General features: G+C 43.8%; 1 protein-coding gene across 1 annotated transcript in view; it reads left to right on the plus strand.

The window, feature by feature from the left end:
* The window catches only part of XIRP2 (xin actin binding repeat containing 2), a 468,169-nt gene that overhangs the window by 436,038 nt on the left and 6,251 nt on the right, over positions 1 to 25,880 (plus strand). The window contains exons 9-12 of the mRNA XM_056534393.1: positions 11,758 to 11,876; positions 15,647 to 21,147; positions 21,202 to 23,154; positions 23,365 to 25,406. Of these exons, the coding sequence (XP_056390368.1) occupies positions 11,758 to 11,876; positions 15,647 to 21,147; positions 21,202 to 23,154; positions 23,365 to 25,406 (9,615 nt within the window). The remainder of the gene's footprint in view (positions 1 to 11,757; positions 11,877 to 15,646; positions 21,148 to 21,201; positions 23,155 to 23,364; positions 25,407 to 25,880) is intronic.

Here is a 25,880-nt window from a genome sequence, read left to right on the forward strand (position 1 = left end):
TGCTCCTGCTCCTCCTCTCCTGTCAGATGCCTAGAAAAACTGCCCATTTTGCAAAACCTAAACTGTGCTCCACTGTGCCCCTCCCCCTCCTCCTCCGGTTCAGTCCCCACAGTGCTCATGTGGCCATGAGTGTTACGCCGAGCGCTCCGGGTCCCCGCTCCTCCCCGGAGCGCTCGCTACACTCTCCTCACTGCAGCGCTCCGGTCAGATCCACTGACCCGGGGCGCTGCGATACCGCCTCCAGCCGGGATGCGATTCGCGATGCGGGTAGCGCCCGCTCGCGATGCGCACCCCGGCTCCCGTACCTGACTCGCTCCCCGTCGGTCCTGTCCCGGCGCGTGCGGCCCCGCTCCTTAGGGCGCGCGCGCGCCGGGTCTTTGCGATTTAAAGGGCCACTGCGCCGCTGATTGGCGCAGTGGTTCCAATTAGTCTGATCACCTGTGCACTTCCCTATATCACCTCACTTCCCCTGCACTTCCTTGCCGGATCTTGTTGCCATCGTGCCAGTGAAAGCGTTCCTTGTGTGTTCCTAGCCTGTGTTCCAGACCTCCTGCCGTTGCCCCTGACTACGATCCTTGCTGCCTGCCCCGACCTTCTGCTACGTCCGACCTTGCTTCTGTCTACTCCCTTGTACCGCGCCTATCTTCAGCAGCCAGAGAGGTGAGCCGTTGCTAGTGGATACGACCTGGTCACTACCGCCGCAGCAAGACCATCCCGCTTTGCGGCGGGCTCTGGTGAAAACCAGTAGTGTCTTAGAACCGGTCCACTAGCACGGTCCTCGCCATCCCTCTCTGGCACAGAGGATCCACCTCCTGCCAGCCGGCATCGTGACAGTAGATCCGGCCATGGATCCCGCTGAAGTTCCTCTGCCTGTTGTCGCTGACCTCACCACGGTGGTCGCCCAGCAGTCACAACAGGTAGCGCAACAAGGCCAACAGCTGTCTCAACTGACCGTTATGCTACAGCAGTTACTACCACAGCTTCAGCAATCATCTCCTCCGCCAGCTCCTGCACCTCCTCCGCAGCGAGTGGCCGCTTCTGGTTTACGCCTATCCTTGCCGGATAAATTTGATGGGGACTCTAAGTTTTGCCGTGGCTTTCTTTCCCAATGCTCCCTGCACTTGGAGATGATGTCGGACCAGTTTCCCACTGAAAGGTCTAAGGTGGCTTTCGTAGTCAGCCTTCTGTCTGGAAAAGCCCTGTCTTGGGCCACACCGCTCTGGGACCGCAATGACCCCGTCACTGCCTCTGTACACTCCTTCTTCTCGGAAATCCGAAGTGTCTTTGAGGAACCTGCCCGAGCCTCTTCTGCTGAGACTGCCCTGTTGAACCTGGTCCAGGGTAATTCTTCCGTTGGCGAGTATGCCGTACAATTCCGTACTCTTGCTTCAGAATTATCCTGGAATAATGAGGCCCTCTGCGCGACCTTTAAAAAAGGCCTATCCAGCAACATTAAAGATGTTCTGGCCGCACGAGAAATCCCTGCTAATCTACATGAACTCATTCACCTAGCCACTCGCATTGACATGCGTTTTTCCGAAAGGCGTCAGGAGCTCCGCCAGGATATGGACTCTGTTCGCACGAGGCGTTTCTTCTCCTCGGCTCCTCTCTCCTCTGGTCCCCTGCAATCCGTTCCTGTGCCTCCCGCCGTGGAGGCTATGCAGGTCGACCGGTCTCGCCTGACACCTCAAGAGAGGACACGACGCCGCATGGAGAACCTCTGCCTGTACTGTGCTAGTACCGAACACTTCCTGAAGGATTGTCCTATCCGTCCTCCCCGCCTGGAAAGACGTACGCTGACTCCGCACAAAGGTGAGACAGTCCTTGATGTCTACTCTGCTTCTCCACGTCTTACTGTGCCTGTGCGGATGTCGGTCTCTGCCTTCTCCTTCTCTACTATGGCCTTCTTGGACTCCGAATCTGCAGGAAATTTTATTTTGTCCTCTCTCGTCAACAGGTTCAACATCCCAGTGACCAGTCTCGCCAGACCCCTCTACATCAATTGTGTAAACAATGAAAGATTGGACTGTACCATACGTTTCCGCACGAAGCCCCTTCTAATGTGCATCGGATCTCACCACGAGAGGATTGAACTTTTGGTCCTCCCCAATTGCACTTCTGAAATTCTCCTTGGACTTCCCTGGCTTCAACTTCATTCCCCAACCCTGGATTGGTCCACTGGGGAGATCAAGAGTTGGGGGCCCTCTTGTTCCAAGGACTGCCTAAAACCGGTTCCCAGTAACCCTTGCCGTGACTCTGTGGTTCCTCCTGTAACCGGTCTCCCCAAGGCCTATATGGACTTTGCGGATGTTTTTTGCAAAAAACAAGCTGAGACTCTACCTCCTCACAGGCCTTATGATTGTCCTATCGACCTCCTCCCGGGCACTACTCCACCCCGGGGGAGAATTTATCCTCTATCCGCCCCAGAGACTCTTGCCATGTCTGAATACGTCCAGGAAAATTTAAAAAAGGGCTTTATCCGTAAATCCTCCTCTCCTGCCGGAGCCGGATTTTTCTTTGTGTCCAAAAAAGATGGCTCCCTACGTCCTTGCATTGACTACCGCGGTCTTAATAAAATCACGGTTAAGAACCGCTACCCCCTACCCCTCATCTCTGAACTCTTTGATCGCCTCCAAGGTGCCCACATCTTTACCAAACTGGACTTAAGAGGTGCTTATAATCTCATCCGCATCAGAGAGGGGGATGAGTGGAAAACGGCATTTAACACCAGAGATGGACACTTTGAGTATCTGGTCATGCCCTTTGGCCTGTGCAACGCCCCTGCTGTCTTCCAAGACTTTGTTAATGAAATTTTTCGTGATCTTTTATACTCCTGTGTTGTTGTATATCTGGACGATATCCTGATTTTTTCTGCCAATCTAGAAGAACACCGCCAGCATGTCCGTATGGTTCTTCAGAGACTTCGTGACAATCAACTCTATGCCAAAATAGAGAAATGTCTGTTTGAATGCCAATCTCTTCCTTTCCTAGGATACTTGGTCTCTGGCCAGGGACTACAAATGGATCCAGACAAACTCTCTGCCGTCTTAGATTGGCCACGCCCCTCCGGACTCCGTGCTATTCAACGCTTTTTGGGGTTCGCCAATTATTACAGGCAATTTATTCCACATTTTTCTACCGTTGTGGCTCCTATCGTGGCTTTAACCAAAAAAATGCCGATCCCAAGTCTTGGCCTCCTCAAGCGGAAGACGCCTTTAAACGGCTCAAGTCTGCCTTTTCTTCGGCTCCCGTGCTCTCCAGACCTGACCCTTCCAAACCCTTCCTATTGGAGGTTGATGCCTCCTCAGTGGGAGCTGGAGCTGTCCTTCTACAAAAAAATTCTTCCGGGCATGCTGTTACTTGTGGTTTTTTTTCTAGGACCTTCTCTCCGGCGGAGAGGAACTACTCCATCGGGGATCGAGAGCTTCTAGCCATTAAATTAGCACTTGAGGAATGGAGGCATCTGCTGGAGGGATCAAGATTTCCAGTTATTATTTACACCGATCACAAGAACCTCTCCTACCTCCAGTCTGCCCAACGGCTGAATCCTCGCCAGGCCAGGTGGTCTCTGTTCTTTGCCCGATTTAATTTTGAAATTCACTTTCGGCCTGCCGATAAGAACATTAGGGCCGATGCTCTCTCTCGTTCCTCGGATGCTTCTGAAGTTGAACTCTCTCCGCAACACATCATTCCTCCTGACTGCCTGATTTCCACTTCTCCAGCCTCCATCAGGCAAACTCCTCCAGGAAAGACCTTTGTTTCTCCACGCCAACGCCTCGGAATCCTCAAATGGGGTCACTCCTCCCATCTCGCAGGTCATGCGGGCATCAAGAAATCTGTGCAACTCATCTCTCGCTTCTATTGGTGGCCGACTCTGGAGACGGATGTTGTGGACTTTGTGCGAGCCTGCACTATCTGTGCCCGGGATAAGACTCCTCGCCAGAAGCCCGCTGGTTTTCTTCATCCTCTGCCTGTCCCCGAACAGCCTTGGTCTCTGATTGGTATGGATTTTATTACTGATTTACCCCCTTCCCGTGGCAACACTGTTATTTGGGTGGTCGTTGATCGATTCTCCAAAATGGCACATTTCATCCCTCTTCCTGGTCTTCCTTCAGCGCCTCAGTTGGCTAAACAATTTTTTGTACACATTTTTCGTCTTCACGGGTTGCCTACGCAGATCGTCTCGGATAGAGGCGTCCAATTCGTGTCTAAATTCTGGAGGGCTCTCTGTAAACAACTCAAGATTAAATTAAATTTTTCTTCTGCATATCATCCTCAATCCAATGGACAAGTAGAAAGAGTTAACCAGGTCTTGGGTGATTATTTACGACATTTTGTTTCCTCCCGCCAGGATGACTGGGCAGATCTTCTTCCATGGGCCGAATTCTCGTATAACTTCAGAGTCTCTGAATCTTCCTCCAAATCCCCATTTTTCGTGGTGTACGGCCGTCACCCTCTTCCCCCCCTCCCTACCCCGTTGCCCTCTGGTCTGCCCGCTGTGGATGAAATTTCTCGTGACCTTTCCATCATATGGAGAGAGACCCAAAATTCTCTCTTACAGGCTTCATCACGCATGAAGAAGTTCGCGGATAAGAAAAGAAGAGCTCCTCCCATTTTTTCCCCTGGAGACAAGGTATGGCTCTCCGCTAAATATGTCCGCTTCCGTGTCCCTAGCTACAAGTTGGGACCACGCTATCTTGGTCCTTTCAAAATTTTGTGCCAGATTAATCCTGTCTCTTACAAACTTCTTCTTCCTCCTTCTCTTCGTATTCCTAATGCCTTTCACGTTTCTCTTCTTAAACCACTTATCATCAACCGTTTCTCTCCCAAATCTGTTCCTCCCACTCCTGTTTCCGGCTCCTCGGACATCTTCTCCGTCAAAGAAATTCTGGCATCCAAAAAGGTCAGAGGGAAAACCTTTTTTTTAGTGGATTGGGAGGGTTGTGGTCCAGAAGAGAGATCCTGGGAACCTGAGGACAATATCCTAGACAAAAGTCTGCTCCTCAGGTTCTCAGGCTCTAAGAAGAGGGGGAGACCCAAGGGGGGGGGTACTGTTACGCCGAGCGCTCCGGGTCCCCGCTCCTCCCCGGAGCGCTCGCTACACTCTCCTCACTGCAGCGCTCCGGTCAGATCCACTGACCCGGGGCGCTGCGATACCGCCTCCAGCCGGGATGCGATTCGCGATGCGGGTAGCGCCCGCTCGCGATGCGCACCCCGGCTCCCGTACCTGACTCGCTCCCCGTCGGTCCTGTCCCGGCGCGCGCGGCCCCGCTCCTTAGGGCGCGCGCGCGCCGGGTCTTTGCGATTTAAAGGGCCACTGCGCCGCTGATTGGCGCAGTGGTTCCAATTAGTCTGATCACCTGTGCACTTCCCTATATCACCTCACTTCCCCTGCACTTCCTTGCCGGATCTTGTTGCCATCGTGCCAGTGAAAGCGTTCCTTGTGTGTTCCTAGCCTGTGTTCCAGACCTCCTGCCGTTGCCCCTGACTACGATCCTTGCTGCCTGCCCCGACCTTCTGCTACGTCCGACCTTGCTTCTGTCTACTCCCTTGTACCGCGCCTATCTTCAGCAGCCAGAGAGGTGAGCCGTTGCTAGTGGATACGACCTGGTCACTACCGCCGCAGCAAGACCATCCCGCTTTGCGGCGGGCTCTGGTGAAAACCAGTAGTGTCTTAGAACCGGTCCACTAGCACGGTCCTCGCCATCCCTCTCTGGCACAGAGGATCCACCTCCTGCCAGCCGGCATCGTGACAATGAGATGTAGGCGCCATGTCTCCAGTGCCCTGACCAGCCATTGTTTCTAACACGTGCTGCAGGAAATGAAGCAGTGGAATGATGTCGTTCATCCCGTAATCCTGTCAACTAACAATGTGGCTTCCTCAAAGGGCCTGAGCAAATGGCTGGTGTCATGGATGATCTGCCAATGGTTGACATTGAAGTTACACAGGGGAGTAACTTTGCATATGTTGGGGGATACCGTTCTGATTCTGTGGAGGGTGTGCTTTGCGGTGTACGAGTGGCTGAAGTGCATGCTAAGATTCCTTCCCATTGTTAGGATGTCTTGTAAATGGGGGAACACTTCAGGGACCACTTGACAACCAGAATTTAACACGTGTGCCATGCAGGGCACATGGCTCAGCCTTCCTTGTCGCAGCACAGACAAGATGTTCTTCCCGTTGTCAGTCACCATGGTTCCTATTTCCAGTTTTCGTGGAGTAAGCTATGCTCCGATTTCTTAATGAATGACTTTTAGCAGTTCCTCCCCTTTGTGACTCTGTTCGCCAAGGCAAACCATTTGAAGAACAGCGTGACACCGCCGTGCCCTGCCCACATGGTATGCTGAAGGGGCACTGAGACTTTTCCGTGCAGTGAAGGCTGAGGACACGGTGGAGGATGAGGAGGCGAAGTCACACACTGTCACAGGAACAACAGCCTGAGAGCGTGGAGAAGGAAGTGGCGTGACCTGTCCAAGTTGGTGTTGTGGCTGTGCAGGAACCACATTCACCCAGTGGGCCACAAAGGATATGTATTGTCCCTGACCATAGTTACAGCTCCAGATGTCTGTGCTGCCGTGCACTTTAGTACTCACTGAAAGGCTCAAGGACTGTCCCACCTTCTCTTCCACAAAATTGTGCAGGGCTGGTACTGCCTTCTTCACTAAAAAATGACGGCTTGGGACTCTCCACCTCGGCTCGGCACAAGCAATCAGTTCTCTGCAGCACCAGCAACTTGGACAGGAGCACATACAGCTTCTGTGCTGTTGGATGAGTGGGCGCATACTGTAGTCTCTTGGACATGGCTTCACCGATGAATTGCTGGCGGAATGACTGACTCAAAGTAGGAGGAGCAGGAGCATCTGGAGTGACAGAAGATGGGTATGACACACAGCTCCCTTCGGCTGAGGTGGTGAAGCCTTTGCTAGCTGAAAGAGGGAGTGGCGTGCCACTGGGTGATGCAGCTGGCTGAACCACCACATCAGAGCCACGGTCCTCTCAGGCCACTTTATAGTGGCGCAGCATATGTTGACGCAGGGCCGTGGTGCCAACATTTGTACCCTGGCCACGCTTCACCTTCTGCCAACAGATCTTGCGTTTGGCTATGTGAACTTCCTCCAGATACTTGATGAAAAACTGCCCCACCACTGAGTAGCTGATTTTCCCAACAGTCCGCACTAATTCACTGCTACTGCTGCCGTCTCCAGGAACCCCTGTTCCACTAACTCCCGGGAAGGTAGGCTGCCGTGAGATTACATACAGTTATATCAGGTGACGTCTTCTCTGATTCACAGTCATTCACTTTCCTTTTTCTTCTCCAGCTCAGACACCATGACGATTTCTTCCAGCTACGACTCCTCTCTGGAGAATATGGCGGGAAAAACAAATTTTCAGCTCTGCATATTTTTTAACAACTATAATGCCCCAAACTCTAATAATGCTCCCCTTAGTAGTCTGAAAGTCCCTTGCATTGCATATTTAGGTCACTCCAGTAAGTACACAGGTCCCTTCAGGTAGTTACCCCATCAAATAAGTGCCCCGAGTAGGTAGGGCCCCCCCCAGAGAGAGAGAGTTGCCTCGGTAAGTAAATCCCTCATGAAAACTCTGAAGGTAGTTGGTAGCCCCCTCCCCCCCCCCCTCCCCGCCTATTAGATTGGTAGTTAGTCCCTATAACAGCTTGATAGTAGATAGCCTCCCATATTTGTTAGGCAGGGACATAGTAGATAGCCCCCCCCCCCCACATTAGGTATGCAGCAAATTCCCCCATACTAGGCAACAGTTTCCTCCATAATAGGCAGAGGTCCCCCATAGTAAGCAGCAGTTTGCTAAATAGTGTCAAAGGTCTCCCCATAGTAGCAGCAGTTCCCCCCATAGTAGCAGCAGCAGAGTTTCCCCCACAATAGGTAGTATCAGTTTTCCCCCATAATAAGCAGCATCCCCCCCCCAAGTAGGCAGCAGTAGTATTTCCCCCATAGTAGGCAGCAGCAGAATTTCCCCCAATAGTAGGTTGCAGCAGAGTTTCCCCCATAATAGGTAGCAACAGAGTTCCCCCCCATAATAGTAGGAAGCAGTAGAGTTTCCCCCATAATAGGTAGCAGCAGAGTTTCCCCGATAATAGGTAGCGGCAGAGTTTTCCCCATAGAAGTAAGCAGTCTCCACCCCCCCCCCACACACAGTAGGCAGCAGCAGGCTTCCTCATAGTAGTCCCCCCCCCCCACAGTAGGTAGTAGCAGCAAGGTCCCCCATAATAGGTCCCTCCCCCACAGTAGGCAGCACCAGAAGGGTCCCCCATAATAGGTCCCTCCTCCACAGTAGGCAGCAGCAGCAGGGTCCTCCACAGCAGGCAGTAGCAGCAGGGTCCCCCATAATAGGTCCCCCCACAGTAGACAGTAGCAGCAGGATCCCCCATTAAAGTTCTCCCCCACAGTAGGCAGTAGCAGCAGGGTCCCCCATAATAGGTCCCCAACAGTAGGCAGTAGCAGCAGGGTCCCCCATAATAGGACCCCCCAAAGTAGGCAATAGCAGCATGGTCCCCCATTGTAGGTCCCCCAGTAGGCAGCCGCAGCAGGGTCCCCATAATAGGTCCCCTCCACAGTAGGCAGGAGCAGGGTCCCCCATAATAGCCCGCCCCCCACCGTAGGCAGTAGCAGCAGGGTCCCCCATTATAGGTCCCCCCACAGTAGGCAGTAGCAGCAGGGTCCCCCATAATAGGTCCTCACCCACAGTAGGCAGTAGCAGCAGGGTCCCCCATAATAGGTCCCCCCCAAAATAGGCAGTAGCAGCAGGGTCTACCATAATGCGTTCCCCCCCCCCCCCCCCCACAGTAGGCAGCAGCAGGGTCTGCCACAGCAGGCCGCCACCCCCCTTCCCAGCCCTCTCCCTCGCTCTGGTATACTTACCTTCTGCAAGTTTTCTTCCTGGTCAGCTTCTGCCTCTTGCTGTCTCTGGTCCTCTTCATCTGTCGGCTCCTGCAGCTCAGCGTGGCCTCTCCTTCTGGTCTTTTCTCTTCCTCTGTGCTCAGGTGTCTGATGCCATCACTTTTGCGCTGGAGCGCAGAGGAAGGCTCCAGCCTCTTGCGTCTACTGACTTACTGTAGATAGGGACACGAGAGTGATTGACAGGGAGAGGAGCCAATGGCTCTTCACCTTGTAACACTGAGTGCCGTATTTAACTGTATGTGCCGCATTAGGCACATACAGTTAAATGTGGGACATGTGGGGGCCGTTCTGGGCCGGTGGGACATCACCACAAAAGACGGAATGTCCCGCTGGATCCGAGACGGTTGGGAGATGAGCCCGCAGCTCAGTGTCAGGGCCGTCGGCTAGCTCCTTTAGCATTCGGCTAAAGGGCTAGTTGATTTGGGCCCCCAGGATTGACAGGGCCCAGGGCAGCTGCCCCGCGTTAAAGACGGCCCTGGGAATTTTTTTTTCATGCAGATCTGCCACAAATTGGCACATTCACACGTGCAGATTACCCGAAAGTTTTCTGCAGCAGAATTTTGGCATTGAGGTCAATGTTATCTGCTGTGGAGGCTTTTTTTTTTTTTGGGCTGTGGAGATTCCACTGAAACTCAAACCCACAGCGGGAAATTCACCGGTTATCCGCCCTAGTGAACACGGCAGAAATTCTGTCCCAGAAACATCTGGCATGAAAAAATAAATTGGGCCTCTGCAGAAAGAATTGATATTCCATTTGAAAATGCATTGCCGTCTATAAGGATGGTGCATTTCTAAGCAGTCCTAGCACCGACATGTTCTGCCGGTGCCCGCTGTCTGCGGAATATCCTTCCGAAAATTTTCCTGTGAACAAAGCCTAAGGATATGTTCACACAGGGGAATGTCCGCACAGAAAATCTCTGAGCGGACGTTACCCCGACAGCTGAGCGCCGACACACAATATGCCGGCACTAGTACCGTTCAGAAATGCGCCGGCTCATAGATGCACTGCAACCTGGGAAAACCTGAGACAACAGTCATTTCATATGCTGTTAAAAATTGTTCTTCTTCCTGTTTAGCTGTATCCAAACAAGGTAGTGACATATACTGGGATCACTGTTTTACTTTTGTAGCCCTTCCATATTATTGTTTTGTTTTATTTTTTTCTCATTTTCTTTATTATCTTACATATTTGTGAAAATGTGAATGTTATTTTTTTTTTTTAAACTAATATATAAAGTTATATATGTATAAAAAATGTAGGGGCAAAAATCACAGAAACATTGCAAGACCACCATGAAACACAGGTACAGACACCATATTGTGCCCCTGTAGCATAGTCATATAAAAAAAAATCCCAGAATACCCCCTTTATGATCTGAACTTGCCCTAGGTCAGTGGTCTCCAAATTGTGGCCCTCCAGATGTTAAGGAGGTACTCTGCCCCTAGACATCTTATCCCCTATCCCAACCACCATGCCTCCTCCCAAAGACTTACATTGAGGGTGTGGGGCATCACAAGGGGGCGGGGCCATGACATCATGATACTCCGGCCCCTGTATCGTGAGTCATCAGGCACTGAGCAAACTTCGCTCCGAGTAGCTGATAACTGGTGGGGCTGCAGGAGAGATCGTGGGGGTCCCCAGCAGCAGGAATGGAGTACCCCTTTAAGAGGACAAGTGCATAAAACAATAATTAAAATGACAAAAATATATTATAACATGATTAAAAATATGTGAAAAAAACAAAGGTAATAGCTAGGTAGAAACTCCAACGCGCTTCGAACCAGTCCAGTTCTTAGTCATGGCACAGCACAACTGACTATCAAGCACCATTTTATACCATCAACAGCCCCCATTTGCCGCACTTCCCTGGGTTAGACCCGTGACATCATATACAAATCACGTGAACAAACATACTGTATCTAGAGGCCATATAAAAATATCCATAGGAAATCAAGGGTTTATACATGCAAAAAAACTGAAAAAATCTCTACACAGAAAAAAGGAAAAATATATGCAGCATATTCATGGATTAGTAAATATAGGCTAGATGGTTTCTGAAATTAAAACCTAGGGGAAAGAGGGTGTCGAGTCTGAGAATCCAAAAGGCTTCCCGCATTAGTAACTTACAGGATTTGCTTCTACTCTGGACAGTTCCTGACATGGACAGAGGAGTCAGCAGAGATCACTGTGGTCAGACAGAAAAGAAATTCAAATAGAAAAGGACTTCCTCTGTTGTATACAGCAGCTGATAAGTACTGGAAGGATTAAGATTTTTTTAATAGAAGTGATTTACATATCTGTATAACTTTCTTGCACCAGTTGATTTAAAATAAATAGTTTTCCACCGGAGTACCCATTTAATGAAAGATTTCACGACATATGTACAACCCGTAACTACAGATTTGAATGTTTATGATTTTTGCATGTACCTGCATAATTACCATCTTGAGCGTGAACATTTAAAATTGCCTTTAGGTTGCAACCAGTTTTTGTCTTCTTTGCAAAAATACTGCTTTAATGATCTGAACTTGCCCTAGGTCAGTGGTCTCCAAATGGTGGCCTTCCAGATGTTGCAAAACTACAACTCTCAGCATGCCCGGACAGCCGTTGGCTGTCCGGGCATGCTGAGAATTGTAGTTTAGCAACATCTGGAGGTCCATAGTTTAGAGACCACTGACCTAAATGAAGAAAAGCCTCAACCCCAAGTATCAACAGTGAAACTAGTGAAAGCGAGGATAATATTTGTGCTCACAGGAACCCCGTGGATTATTCTCGTAATGATACATTGTAGCAAAATATGAATACATTTGTGCTTTCCTCAGGTTACATGGAGATGCCTAAAATGTCTGCCCAAGTTCTTAAAGAACAATACGAAAAAACTCTGAAAGAAAAAAGCTCCAGCGGGGTCGGAACCACAGGGCCTCAAGGAAAACAAGTAAAGGTATTTACCGAGTCTGATAACTGTCACTTTCAAGTTGTTTACAAAATAAGAATAAAGCAAAAATAAACAGAATTACATTAGAAATTGTAAGGGTGCATTCACACGGCCGTCTGTCCCCGTTTTTTTTTTCTCCCCGTTTCGGTACCGTTCTTGCAGGCTGTAAATGGATTAAAAACGTTTTTTTAAAAAAAAATCCCATTCATGGGATTTATTTTTTACAATCCGTTTACATCCGTTTGTAACCGTCTGCACTCATTTCCGTTTTCTTGACGGCGGAAAAAACGGCACATGCTGTATTTTTCTCCCGCCAAAAAAAAAAAAAAAAAACGGAAGAGAAAATGGATACCGTAAGTTTAACATTGAAGTCTATGAAAAACGGATGAGCCTTTAATGTCCTCCGTTTGCATCCGTTTTTTGATCCGTTTTTACTTCTGAGCATGCTCAGAACAAAAAAAAAATTGGGGGGGGGGGGGGGGTTTATTAACTGAACTTTAACGGGTCCAAACGGATACAAACGGATAACATCCGTTTGCATCCGTTATTGTCCGTTTTTTTTTTTTTTTAAAGTTCGTTTCTATTTTTGCCAGGAGAAGAGCGGAACGGGTCTAGACGGACGTGTGAACGCAGCCTAAGATGTACGTCTGTGTGAATGATGTTTATCTTCTGCTTTATCTACTTTTTTTCTTTTACTTACCTGTCTCTTTATTTGATCATGTAGCAGAGCTGAATTTGTCAATTGACTATTTCAGTTGCAGGGTTTGTGCATCCTGATAAGTCTTCAGGGCTGAAATTTACTTATTATTTGAGGGTTCACAAGTTCATATAATTTAAAATTGCAATATACAAAATTGCTTCAGTCCACATTAGGATGCTTTGGATTTTTGGTATAGGTTTTGAGACTGGCATTTTATGGTATGGTCACAGAATTTGCACAGATATTCCATAGTGTGAACATACCCTAAGATTGTGTCAGATATTTAACACAGACAATTTGAAAATCTGGCATATTTTACACCGTGTGCTCAGTCTACACCACCTCTAAGGTGCTACGGTTAATGTTATTTTTTCTGTGCACACCTTAGAAAATTTGGTGCAATATAAGCCACACCCCTTTTCCTGATTCCATGCCCCTTTAAAGAAAACTGTTTACACACACTAAAAAAAAGTGAATTCAGTTTTCCTATTCCCTTAATGTATGTACAGTAGATAAGGATTTAGAAAACAAAAATACATTTAGTTTAAAGAAAATGCTGCAGATTTTTCCAGTGGCAGGCTCCCAGCAATTAAACATCTTAGTCCCTAGCCTTTGGATAGGGGATTAGATGTCTAGGGGCAGAGTGACCCTTTAAGGGAAATTCTCCCTGGGATAGAGTCTTCACATTGCTCTCCTCAAGAAGGAAGAAAATTGTCTCTCTAGTGCCACCTATAGGCAGCTACTCTGTAAGTCAGTGGCTAATCCTTTAGGCTGGGGCTACATGATAACATCAGGTGACAAAAAAAAGTTGTATACATAGAAATTTGCACAAATTCGACTATGATTTGATGTTAAATTGAAGCTGCTCAGTAATTTTAGGATGTAGTTTGTGACTCTAGTGTGAAGTGTCGGAAATTAGTTGCAGTTGCATGCAACTTACATTGACATATATGCTGGAAATGTCACTTGTGATCTGCAACCTATCAGGATTGGATCCTTCACCACTCTGATGTCATATTCAGATACACCACTTGTGGAATCGTTACCACATTCACAAACATTCAACTTGACCTTGTGATGTTTGACCTTGTGATGGGTAGGGTCACACGAAACAGATCTGCAGCGTATTGTACACTGCAGATGCGCCGGTGACCCGACCATATAGTGTGCCACATACTGTTAACCACCCCCATCCTGCTCGCAGCAGCAATTCGCCGCTACGAGCAGCCACACAGGGAAAAGCGAGTCGCCGCGCGCATGCGCAGTGTACTCAGACATTGCGGCTACTCCACTATGTCTGAGTACACTGTGAGTGTGTGCGGCGACTCACAGGACACAGAGGAGGGGGGGGGGACACCTGGAGGAATTCTATAGTGTCAGATCACCAGCGGATCAGTATTTTACTCTACGGATCAGTTACATATATCCCTTCCCTATAGCTACATTTGTGGTGTAGTCCCAGCCTAACAGCCTTAGAACATGACTTGGGTTTTAAGCCGAGCTGGTGACATCTTCTTGTAGATAGTATTGTTTCTTGTCAGGATAGGCATAGATCGTCTGTTTTAATTGATAAATTCACCATGGCTTCCCAATTCGTACAACAATATTCAGTCAGCACTATATTAGCTGGTATCTAGACAAGTTTCGAGTCCTGTTTACTTTGTCAGGTCTGAGATCTGATATAGTATTTAGTAAATAAGACACAAAACACATTGTCTAGTTACCAATTTTATTTTATGTTAACAATAAATGCAACTTATACTTTTAAACATACCATCTGCCTCTGTGCAACAAAAACAGGATTCTGCACCCGCGGCATATGCCTATGTGCTTTTATGAAGATACCTGGGGACATATTCAAAAATTGCTGTAATTTGTCACAACAATATACATTTTTAAAGGTTCCTCGTGCTGCTTAAAAAATATGTGAGAGTTCATTTTCGCATCAAAATTGTTTGAGTTAGGCACCAAATTATAAATCTTTGAAAATACCATTGAGTTAATCTCACGGAATATTCCATGATTATACTATCAGTGCCCAGAAAAAGCAACAACTGTGTAGATGAAACGTGTAAAGGCAAATACATTAGAAAAATAGATATAGATATCAGTACAGATCACAGTGTTTTAAGAGTTAATGGCGGACATTACCGTGATCACGTGATGACTGCTGATAACAGCCAGGACCCGCAGTCTATGAATGAATCAAGTGCAGTTCCAGCACTCACTTTATATATGCTAAACCTTCAGCAATGTACATGTATGTCGCTGTGCGCCAATTACGGTAAATGTGGATGCAGGTGCAGTGACTTTGTTATCAAGTAGTACAACTTGCAATTTATATTGAAACATCCATAATGACAGATGTGTTATTGCAACTATATGAAGAAAAAAGGAGCTTAAAGTCGGGGCTTATAACATTTTTTTTTTTAAACTGCCCAAGATTAGTATTTATATTTTATAATTGAGTGAATAACACTTAAAAAAAAAAAATTAATGATTTCTACACTAGCAAAGAGTTAGTATGTAATTTTTTATATAAAATAGGCTCTCATCTATTAAAAATATCATGTTAAACATAAAATGTACAAAACCATGCAGACTTTTGCAAAACTGATGTGAATAATGTAAACCTCCGATCCTTGTTACAGAAAACCCTTTGAATATCTAAATATATTTTGGGGAAGCGCAACATTTTTGACATAAAATGTACTGAGCATGTCCTCGGCCATGTACTTCCTTCACAAATGGATATAGTTAAGTAATGCAGCATCCCTGTATCTGCACTTTAAATATGTTGGCAAACTTTGGATCAGAATTTTCTAAACTAGTTGTCTGCTATTCTATTTAAACTCCTGCTAAAAAGGGCATATTCGAGAATTGTGGGTAATGTATGAGCCTGTGTATCTAGAAAAATAACATTTATACCAAAGATGCACTCCTGCAACTGAAAAACTCAGCTCAGATATATTGCAATATTAGTGATCTATTAACGCTTAAAAAGTATACAAAATACTTTATTGTGATAGTGATTGTAGAACTGGGAAGTTAAATAATTGTATTTTATTTCCTCAAGATATATAATGATCATGCAGAATTCGAATGGCCAGTGGTAAACACCAAGGTCTCTGGCTCGGCAAGCAGTGTCTATGATGGTATATGTTCAGTCCTGAAGTCAGAACATAGTTCTAAGTCCGCTCACACTAAGTCTGTCCACTTTGGAAGTTTAGAAGAGTTTCCTCTTCCTCCTCCTCCTCCTCCGGATATTTTAGAGACAGACGAAATAGCAGATTTTTCCCAGTCCCCAGAACCTCCAAGCTCTCCTGAAAAATATATGTCAGGTGCTCCCAACGATGTATATTCAAAACAAAGAAATTTATATGAGCTAAAACGTTTATATAAACATATCCATCCAGAAGTGAGAAAGAATTTAGAAAGTGAATTTATCAACCAAGTGTCTGATATCGTATCAAGTCAATATGAGCAAAAAGGTGAGGTTCAACATGCAAGATCGGTGTTCGAAAATCCAGCCGGTAGCCCACAGAAATGTCTTAGTCCTGAAAGAGAATATCTGGAATGGGATGAAATTTTGAAAGGAGAGGTGCGGTCTATGAGGTGGGTTTTTGAAAATCAACCTTTGGATACCATTAAAGACGAGTCACCTGAGCAAAGTCATATTAAAAGTATTGGAGAACAAGAAATCATAGCTGGAGGGGATGTAAAATATACAGCATGGATGTTTGAGACACAGCCAATTCATGCCCTTGGTATGGATCCCTCAAGCTCTTCGGAACAATCTGAGAAAGTACCAGAGCTTGCAAGAGGAGATGTCCGAACGGCAGCCTGGTTATTCGAAACCCAGCCATTGGATTCTCTGAACAAAATTTACAAGGAACAAGATTCAGACACAGTTTTAACTTCGGAAGACATTCATGGAGGAGATGTTAAAGCTGGTAGATACTTCTTTGAAACGCAGTACAATGACAGGTCACTTTCTTCTGACGAAATTAATATGCTTAGACTAAAATCAGAACTTCAAGGTTTCAAAGGGGATGTGAAAAGAACTATAAAACAATTTGAAACCGATCCTAAATATGTCTTACAGGACAGTTCTGGGAAAGTTCTTGAAATAACAACTGTATTTAGAGAAGACATTGAGAAAGGAGATGTTAAAACAGCAAGATGGATGTTTGAAACGCAACCTTTGGACATGATCAATCAAGAGGAAGCTGAGGTCAAAGTTGTCAAAGGCATATCTATGGAAGAAAGTGTTAAAGGTGGGGTTGGAAAGGCAAAGTGGCTATTCGAAACACGTCCTTTGGACTCCATTAAAGAGGATGATGATTCTGTTACCCAAAAGGAAGCGATCATTGGTGCAGATGTATATAAAAAATGCTGGATTTTTGAAACCCTACCAATGGACATTTTAAAAGACAATGCCAATGAGAGGCCCCTAGAGGGTGAGGAGATAATAGGGGGTAATGTGAGCAATACAAAATATCTATTTGAGAATGTACCAATGGATGAACTCAAAGAAAATGCTGAAGTGGGCAAGCTCAAAAAAGTAATCACCACTGAAGAGGAGAAAGGGGATGTTCGCCATCAAAGATGTGTTTTTGAAACACGCCCATTGGAACAGATTAGAGAAGAAAAGAAAGAGTATATTCGGACTGTCCGTCTGGATGAAATCCAGAAAGGGGATGTTAGCACCTGTAGGAATACATTTGAGAGAGAAGATTGGCAAAGAGATAATTCCTCTTATAAAATCCAGCTAGAAGATGTTGATAAGGGAGCAGTCCAGCTTAACAAAAAACTTTTTGAAACAACACCTCTGTATGCCATACAAGATCAGTTTGGCCACTATCACGAAGTTAAAACAATCCGTCAAGAAGAAGTAGTCAGAGGAGATGTAAGAACATATCAATGGATGTTTGAAACAATTCCAGTTGATCAGTTTGGGGAAAGTGTTGAGAACTACCAAGTAATAAGAGGAATCTCTTCTCAAGAAATACAATCTGGAGATGTCAAAAAGGGAAAGTGGCTTTTCGAGACACAGCCAATGGATTCTATTAAATACTTCAGCCAAACTGAAAATGAAGAGTTGGTACAAAACCAGAGGAATGATATTGTCAAAGGCGATGTGAGAACATGTAAATGGCTATTTGAAACTCAACCAATGGAAAACTTATATGACAAACAGGCAACAATGACCAGCAGTGAGGAGATCCAAAAGGGAGATGTGAAAACCTGCACATGGCTTTTTGAAACTCAGGCACTTGACACAATACAGGATGAATCAGGGAGGTCTTTACATTTGGAAAAGGAGGAGGTCATAGGTAGAGATGTGCAATCTGTTTGCTTCCTTTTTGAGACACAAAATCTAGAACACATTCAGGCAGAAGAGAAGAAAGACTTCAAGAGGGTGGTTGAGATTGATGTTCAGTCTGGCGATGTTTCTGCCATGAAATATATTTTTGAAAACCAAGCACTAGATGAAATTAGTTCTAGTTCACAAGAAGTTCTCCAAAGGATAGAGAACATGAAATCTGAGGACATACAAAAGGGAAATGTCTTGAATTGTCGATGGCTTTTTGAGAATCATTCCATTGATGAGATCAATGAAAACCATGAGCAAAATAAAGAAGCATATACTATCACAGATGTCCAAGGCGGGAATGTAAGAAAAGGATGTTTTATATTTGAAACATTTTCCTTAGACCAAATTAAGGAGGAGAGTTCAGAAAGTACCAATAAAACAGTCTACATGGATGAGATATTAAAAGGTGATGTGAAAAACTATACAATGATGTTTGAAACTCAACCTCTCTATGCTATTCAAGATAAAGAAGGATTTTACCATGAAATAACAACAGTGAAGAAAGAAGAGGTACTTCATGGCAATGTCCGTGGAACAAGATGGCTTTTTGAAACAAAGCCTCTAGACGGTTTCAGTGATTCCAATGAAGTGTTTGTTATCAAAGCCGTGACCCAGGAGGACATCCAAAAAGGAGATGTCAGCTCTGTTAAATGGAGATTTGAAACTCATCCACTTGATAAGATTTCTGAAGAGGATAAGTTGGATTTTCACACTGTTGAAAATATTATAGGTGGTGATGTAAGAGGCAACAAAGAGCTCTTTGAAAAAGAGAAAAAAATTCCAGTTGTGCGCACAGTGAGCATCAGTGAGATTAAAAAAGGCAACGTGAGGACATCTACTTGGTTGTTCGAAACCCACACTGTTGATGAGCTTCATGGAGAAAATTACGAGGACATTAAGAGAGTCACAGTGGAGGACATCCAAAAAGGAGATGTGCAAGAAGCCGTGTGGCTTTTTGAAAACCAAAACTTAGATTCAATACGAGAGATTGATGAAACTGATCAAAAATTACAAAAAGAAGAGATTCCTCAAGCCGATGTTAGAACAACCACATGGCTTTTCGAAACCACACCACTACATGAATTTAATGAATACAACTTAGAGAAACAAGAAGTCATTGGGAAAAGTATCCAAGAAACACTAAAAGAATTGTATAGCCAAAAAATTGTTAAGTCCCATGGAATTATTTTGGAAGCAGATGAGATTGGTGATGTCCGTATGGCCAAATTTCAGCTTATGAGTCAGGAAGCTCCAAAGATTGAAAAACAGGAGATTATAAGGGGAGATCTACAGAATATAATGATGAACTTGTTGTCTCAGCAGTCGTCTACTGAAAGGACAGTACTATTAAATGCGGAAGAAAAGGGCAACATCAACTTGACAAAATCCCAGTTAATGAATCAATCATCTGACAAACAAGCAATGCAAGAGGATGTTATTGGAGGAGATATACAGGAAGCCATAAAGAACCTTCTCAGAAGAGAGGATTTTGCGAAACAAGGCATACTTATTCAAGAGAGCGAGAAAGGTGATATAAAAATGACTATCTACTCTCTATTTAACAAAGATGACTGCTATGATTTTCAGCGGGATGAAGTGTTAGGTGGAGATGTGAAACGTACAGTTTACAACTTAAAGTCTTCCATCATGTTGAATGAGAAGAAGGATAAGGTTAGAATAGAAGATTCTGAAAGAGGAAATGTCCAGTTCTTTACTACTTGCATTGAATCTGGAGCATTAGATTACTTGAAAAGACTTCATGGAGAATCTGAGGAGATATTGACTGAGCAAACCAATGAGGAAATTCTTGGAGGTGATGTTGAAGGCACAAAATTATTACTAAAACGGCAAAGATCCCAAGTTGAACGAACTGTTGATGAAACAGATATAATCCCCGGAGATGTATATAATACAGTCAAAGTTTTTATGACTGAACCGGAGAATAAATCATATGATGTAAATAAAGAAGAAATTGTTAAAGGTAATTTGCAAGTAACCTTAAGTTCTCTCAACCAAGCCATAAATCAGGCTGTAGCGGTAGAGAAAGAAGAGATTATAAAAGCTGATCTCTCAGCAACACTGAAGTCTCTTACTGAATCACAGTATCAAGTCAAGGATACAGAAAAGCCAGATGTCATCCCTGGAGATGTTCAAGGAACCATTGATTCTTTAGAAAAAGCTGTAAAGCAGAAGAGCGAGTTTGTAAAGGAGGAAGTCATTCATGGCAATGTGGAGGCAGCATTAAAATCTTTGAAAGAAGCACAACAGTCTGTAAAGCAAATAGAAAAAGAAGACGTAATAAGAGGAGATATAAATGCCACCAAGAACAGTCTGTTGGACTCTTCTACAGAACGAAATTATGTACAACATCAGGTCAGCATTCAAGGTGATGTAAAAAGTACCATGAATACATTACTACAACCTTCTTCTCAGACAGTCCAACGGAGAGCTAGCATTGAAGGAAATGTGAAAGACACGATCAAAACTTTCCTGCAATCTAATGAAGAAAGTCATGAGGTATCTCATAGAGGAAGCATGGCAGGTGGCAAAGTGGTCACTGTGGATATCGATAACCAGCAAATATCAACACTTGATCAGAAATGTCTACAAAATGTTAATAATGTACAAAACAAAGTTTCAGAGGCAACCATGAAAACTGATCACAAAAATATACAGAATGCTTCGCAGCAGAAAGTTACCAGCATGAGCAACACTGAGCAGAGAGAATTGTATAATTCCCAAAAGACATTAGCCAGCAAAGCCTTGAAGAAAGGTAACACTGGTTCTGATACCCAAATTGTAGAATTTCCTGAAGAGCAAAGTTTCTCAGTTCATGAACTAAGCAAGAGACAAAAGGAGAAGTCACAAGAAGACCTAATGAATCACAATAAGTTGGTTTCCAATACCAACACATCAAAAACCACCATTATGAATGTGACTGATACTAGAAGCTTCCAAAAATCAGACCTTGTCCAGAAACGAGTGACAAATCAGCAATCCAACCAGTCAAGAAGAATGGCTTCTGGCAATACATTTAATGCTCAACAAGCACAGGTTTTGGATACTATCAATAACAATGTAGGCATTACGCAGAAAGAAGAACACTTAGAGGATAAGATGTCATTGCAAAAAGAAACAGAAAATATGCAGAATAAACATGTGCTTACAAAGAAAGCAGTACAAGAGATGAGCGAAAACAAGCAGAAGAAACATGTGGTCACAAAGAAAAGAGTCCAAGAGATGAGCGAAAATAGCAAAACTATATCTACTAAAGGTGGATATAAGCTTACAAAGAACATCAAAACTGCAACTGATTCTGAAGAAAATTCTGTAGGGAGCTTCCCTCCTCCTCCACCACCACTACTGCAGACTCCTATAGAAGAACCTCCCCTCGCACCAACACCTCCACCCCCACCACCACCACCACCTCCACCACCATTGCCAACTCAGTTTTCTCTTAAGGCATACACAGAGCCAGAATATTTTCCTTCCCCTCCCCCACCAGTAGTAGACAATTATATTTTTCCACCTCCACTAGAAACACTAGCACCAATGATAAAACACAAAGAACAAAACAAAGAATCAACTATTAAAAAAACAGGTTTTCAATCTCATGAGCAGTCATCCACAACCAGTAAAGAATTAAAGACTCAATTCAACAAATTTTCAGCTCAACAATCAAGTAAAGAATCGTCACAAAAATATACCGAAAAGGAAAAATCCAAGAATATTGAAAATCAAGGACCTGATGTAATTCCAAAGTCTAAACAGGCCGCCTTTCATACTAAATTGGGAACTGTGTCAAGTGCAACGGTTAACGAAAACAAAAACCTCACCAAACAATCGAAGGCTTCCGAAAGTCAACAAATAGTTACCAACTTTCAGTCTCAGTTAAATTTTTCTGAACAGTCAGAACAAGCAGTCAATAATAACAATGTAATTGTAAATGCCAAACAGAAGATGTTCTATTCGCCAGCCATATCTCCAGTGTTAAAAACTCAGACTTTTGCATCTGATTCCAAAGCCTTTTCTCAAGAACAAGCATCATGTAAGGAAAATGAGAATGTTAGCCATTTAACTGCTCAAGACTATGACCAAATAGTCTGTGATCAAGAACTTGAAAGAATTCACGAGGAGTCTTTAAGACCCAAGAAAAAAATGATTCCCCCAACTCCAACCCAGACAAATGTGAGCCAAACATCCAAACTCAACACAAAGAGTAAGGAGTTTAGCCATGTTAATGAAAGTAAGACATCAATCTCTAGAGCAATGACTTCTGTACAGGCCGAAAATGTAAGCACCACCCAGTTAAGTGAACAAGAACTAGATCAACTGAACTGTGATCTTGAATTAGAAAAAATCCATGAAGAAACACTGAAACCCAAAAGAAAATTGTTTACTCCATGTAGGATGTCTCCAGCCATACAAGCTGAAACTCCAAAGCCGAAAACATATGTCAGAAAATTTAAGACTCCTTTAATGATTGCAGAGGAAAAATACCGTCAACAAAGAGAGGAAATGGAAAAAAATAAGAGCAAGTCGATATCCCAGGTTTATATGCCAACATCTCCAGGAATGCAAAGAAAACAGGTCTCGGCAGAAAGTGACTTTGTCCTGTTTTTGACAACAGATCTGTCAAAAATAGCATCAACTTCAACAAATGAGGTAGTAAATACACAATATCAAGTAAAGGCAAACAATGTGGTTTCTAGTGAGGCAACTAAAGAATCATATAATAAAAATAAGGAAGATGTGACACAATTATTAGCATCATCCTCAACAATTTCTAACATTGTTCCAAAAGATCAAGTTCTCTTGAAAGAAACCCAGCTGATTCAGCAACAAAGTGCTCAGGGTGTTAAAGAATCTAGTGCAGAAGAGCATTCAAGTAAATATGTTGACACATTAGAAAAGTCAAAACTGATGGATTATTCTGAAACAACAAGAGTGTCTTCTCCTAAAACCAGTATTAAATTTAACAGGGAAAGCCAAGAAACAGCAAAGTCTGGAATGACTGTTCAAGCTGCAAACAATGTAGAGGGTATGAAACACATAGATCACAAAGCTGTTGTGATGCGGCAAATAGTACATGGAGAAACTAATACGACCAAAAGAGCTGAAAATAGGTTAAGTCGTGAATTAAAAATCCAATCAATATCTCAGAGTTCAGAACAAAAATTGATTGAGAATACAAGTAATACCCAAGCATTAACTAATGAGAAAGAAACTAAAAGAGTCCAAAACCAAAATACAGACTTGAGTGGTACGGTGATAAAGACAACAGAGTCACCAAAAGTACACGAAGAATCTCATTTCACCAAAAGAGCTGAAAGTAGGTTAAGTCAGGAAATGAAAATTCAATCTATGTCTCAAAGCTTAGAACAAAAACAGATTGAGAATACAAGTAATACTGAAACATTGACTAATGAGAAAGAAACTAAGAGAGTCCAAAACCAATTTACGGGCTTGGGTGGTACAGTGACCAAGACAATAGAGTCACCAAAATTCCAAAGAAAGCTACAAATAAAAAAAGATCAAATTCAAAAGGAAGTTGAAGTCAAGCCCAACATCTCTGCTACTGTGAGACAGACTGAAAAACCCAAAAACTTTTATAAACACCAGGTCCATCAACAAAAATCTCCTCTTCCACCACCTCCACCACCACACCCTAAACCCTCCCAAGTAGTATTAGAACGTGTTGCCAAAAATGTTGTTACAGAAGAAAAAGTCAAAGAAACAGCTTCAACAAAAGAAAGCTTGGAGAAGAATTTTAATGTTCATTCAGACTCACAAAGCAAACAGGAGATCAACTCATCAGATGTTATTGAATATTTTAGGAAATGTGAAGAGCTGCAGCAGACAGTGTCCAATGCCAAAAAATTTGAATCCGATCCCCACACATTGAATATTAACACATTTAGAATGTTCCTAAGTGTTGTTCCCTCTTGGTTGATCAGTCAGGAGAAAAAGCAGAACATAGCAGATCTGGCTGAATCCAACAGAATGGATATTACAGAACAAGTATCTTCCATTAAAAACCATGCCATGAACATGAGGTCAACTTTCGAAGGAAATATCCAAGCAGCTATGAGATCCTCTTCATTTCAGAAACGAAGGAATGAATCTAATTCCGTGAGTGAAGGATCACAAAAGCAGATTACTGCGGTTGCAAAAAAAGTTGAGACATCAAGTAGGCAAAGAAAGATCAGCAACGACTTTGGAAGACTTCCAAGTGACATGAAGCAGACGGATATCAGGGCTTGTTCTCCTCTCTTAAGGATGAGATCTCCATCACCTACTTATATTACTATAGAATCTACTGTAAGACGTACTGACTCCCCACAAAAAGACAGAGTTCCTTCTTCGTCTCCACTCCCTAAAGAGCCAGTGACAATACCACTGCCACCAAGACGTTCCACAACACCGAAATCCCCATCCCCTCAAAAAAGTCGTTCTGAGCAACTAGCAAAACTTAAGGACACCACTGTAAAACTCTCTCAAGGAACAACACAGCCTCGAGCAATCACCCCTATTCCGATAGTAGTTGAGAAAAAATGTGAAGTAATCCATTCTCCTGCTACTCTGCGAAGGCAGCTTAAAATAGAAAGTCATAAAAGAGAGTCTTTAAGTACCACCCCTGTACCGACAGAAGTCACTGTCAGCACTGTGGAGGACAGAACAGAAATTTATGAGGAATCTAGACTGTCTGAAAAACAACAAACACGCTCTGAAAAAGATCCAACACACATTCCAAAGTGGCTGGGCCCAGATATGGAAACTATGGATGTAATATCACAGAAAATCAAGCTCCCTACAGATCATGTATTTGAAACAAAAATCCAAAATGTTTACATAAGAGATGGAGAGAACATCCATAGGAAGACTACCTTAGGAGGTGAGAGGGAAGAACACATGACGGCCTCAAAGGAAAGTGCAAGTTCTCATTTCAGGACACCAAGTAGTACATTTCAAAGTGAACAGAAGAAAGTGGTAGCCAGTGAAGGCCAAAGGGCGTCCAATGAGATGCCTTCACAAGGGAAAGCTAGAACTGTTCCTATACGTCAGATTAAAGATCACAGGGAGAACTCTTCCAAGCAAATTTTTGTGAACCGACATGAAGAGAGTCAAGAACATCTATTCAAGCCCATGTTATATCCTGAAACCATATTACAAGCTTCTGGTGTTGAGAAGATGGACAGCAAAGTGACCAGGTCAAGAACATCACAAAATGCTGAAGGCATGAAGGCCGGATTTGAATTCAAGCATGCACCTCCAACCTATGAAGATGTCATATCAGGTCACATGCTCGATATTTCGGCCACTGAATCCCCAGACGAAATACTGAAGAATTTTCAAAAGACCTGGGAGGAAAGTGAAAAAGTATTTAAGAGTCTTGGCTATACTGTCTCAGACACATCCGAGGTGATAAGCAGCTACCACCAGGAAGAATTCATAACTGGTAAATAGGCATAAAGTGTGAGGAATGCCTAACAGACTAAGAGTTTGCAACCATGAATTGAGCCTAGGCTAATAATAATAATAATAATAATATTAATAATATAGTGATTTTTTTTTTCTTTTTTTCTGTTTCTTTTCTGCTGTCTTCCTGAAGGCTTCTTCCTAACCTCATGCTGTGTGTGTTTGTGACTAACAATGATTGCTGTGTTGAATATGAAGCAGAAATGAATTTCCAGGTAAACGGGACATTATATTTTGCATATGTTTGCATGCTTATTGCTCCCATTAAACATGTTTCTGCATACGATTTTATGATTGCATGAAATATTGTGATATATGCACATATAATCTGTAGACTAAATATGACACTGCTTATTATGTGATAGAACACAGAACGTTTCCATGATGATATAAAAAAAAATCCACGAAAAAACATAATCCAAACACGTAAACAACAAAGTAAACACCTGTCACA

The sequence above is a fragment of the Hyla sarda genome, chromosome 8 (genome assembly GCF_029499605.1).
Source record: "Hyla sarda isolate aHylSar1 chromosome 8, aHylSar1.hap1, whole genome shotgun sequence".
Taxonomy (NCBI): Eukaryota; Metazoa; Chordata; class Amphibia; order Anura; family Hylidae; genus Hyla; species Hyla sarda.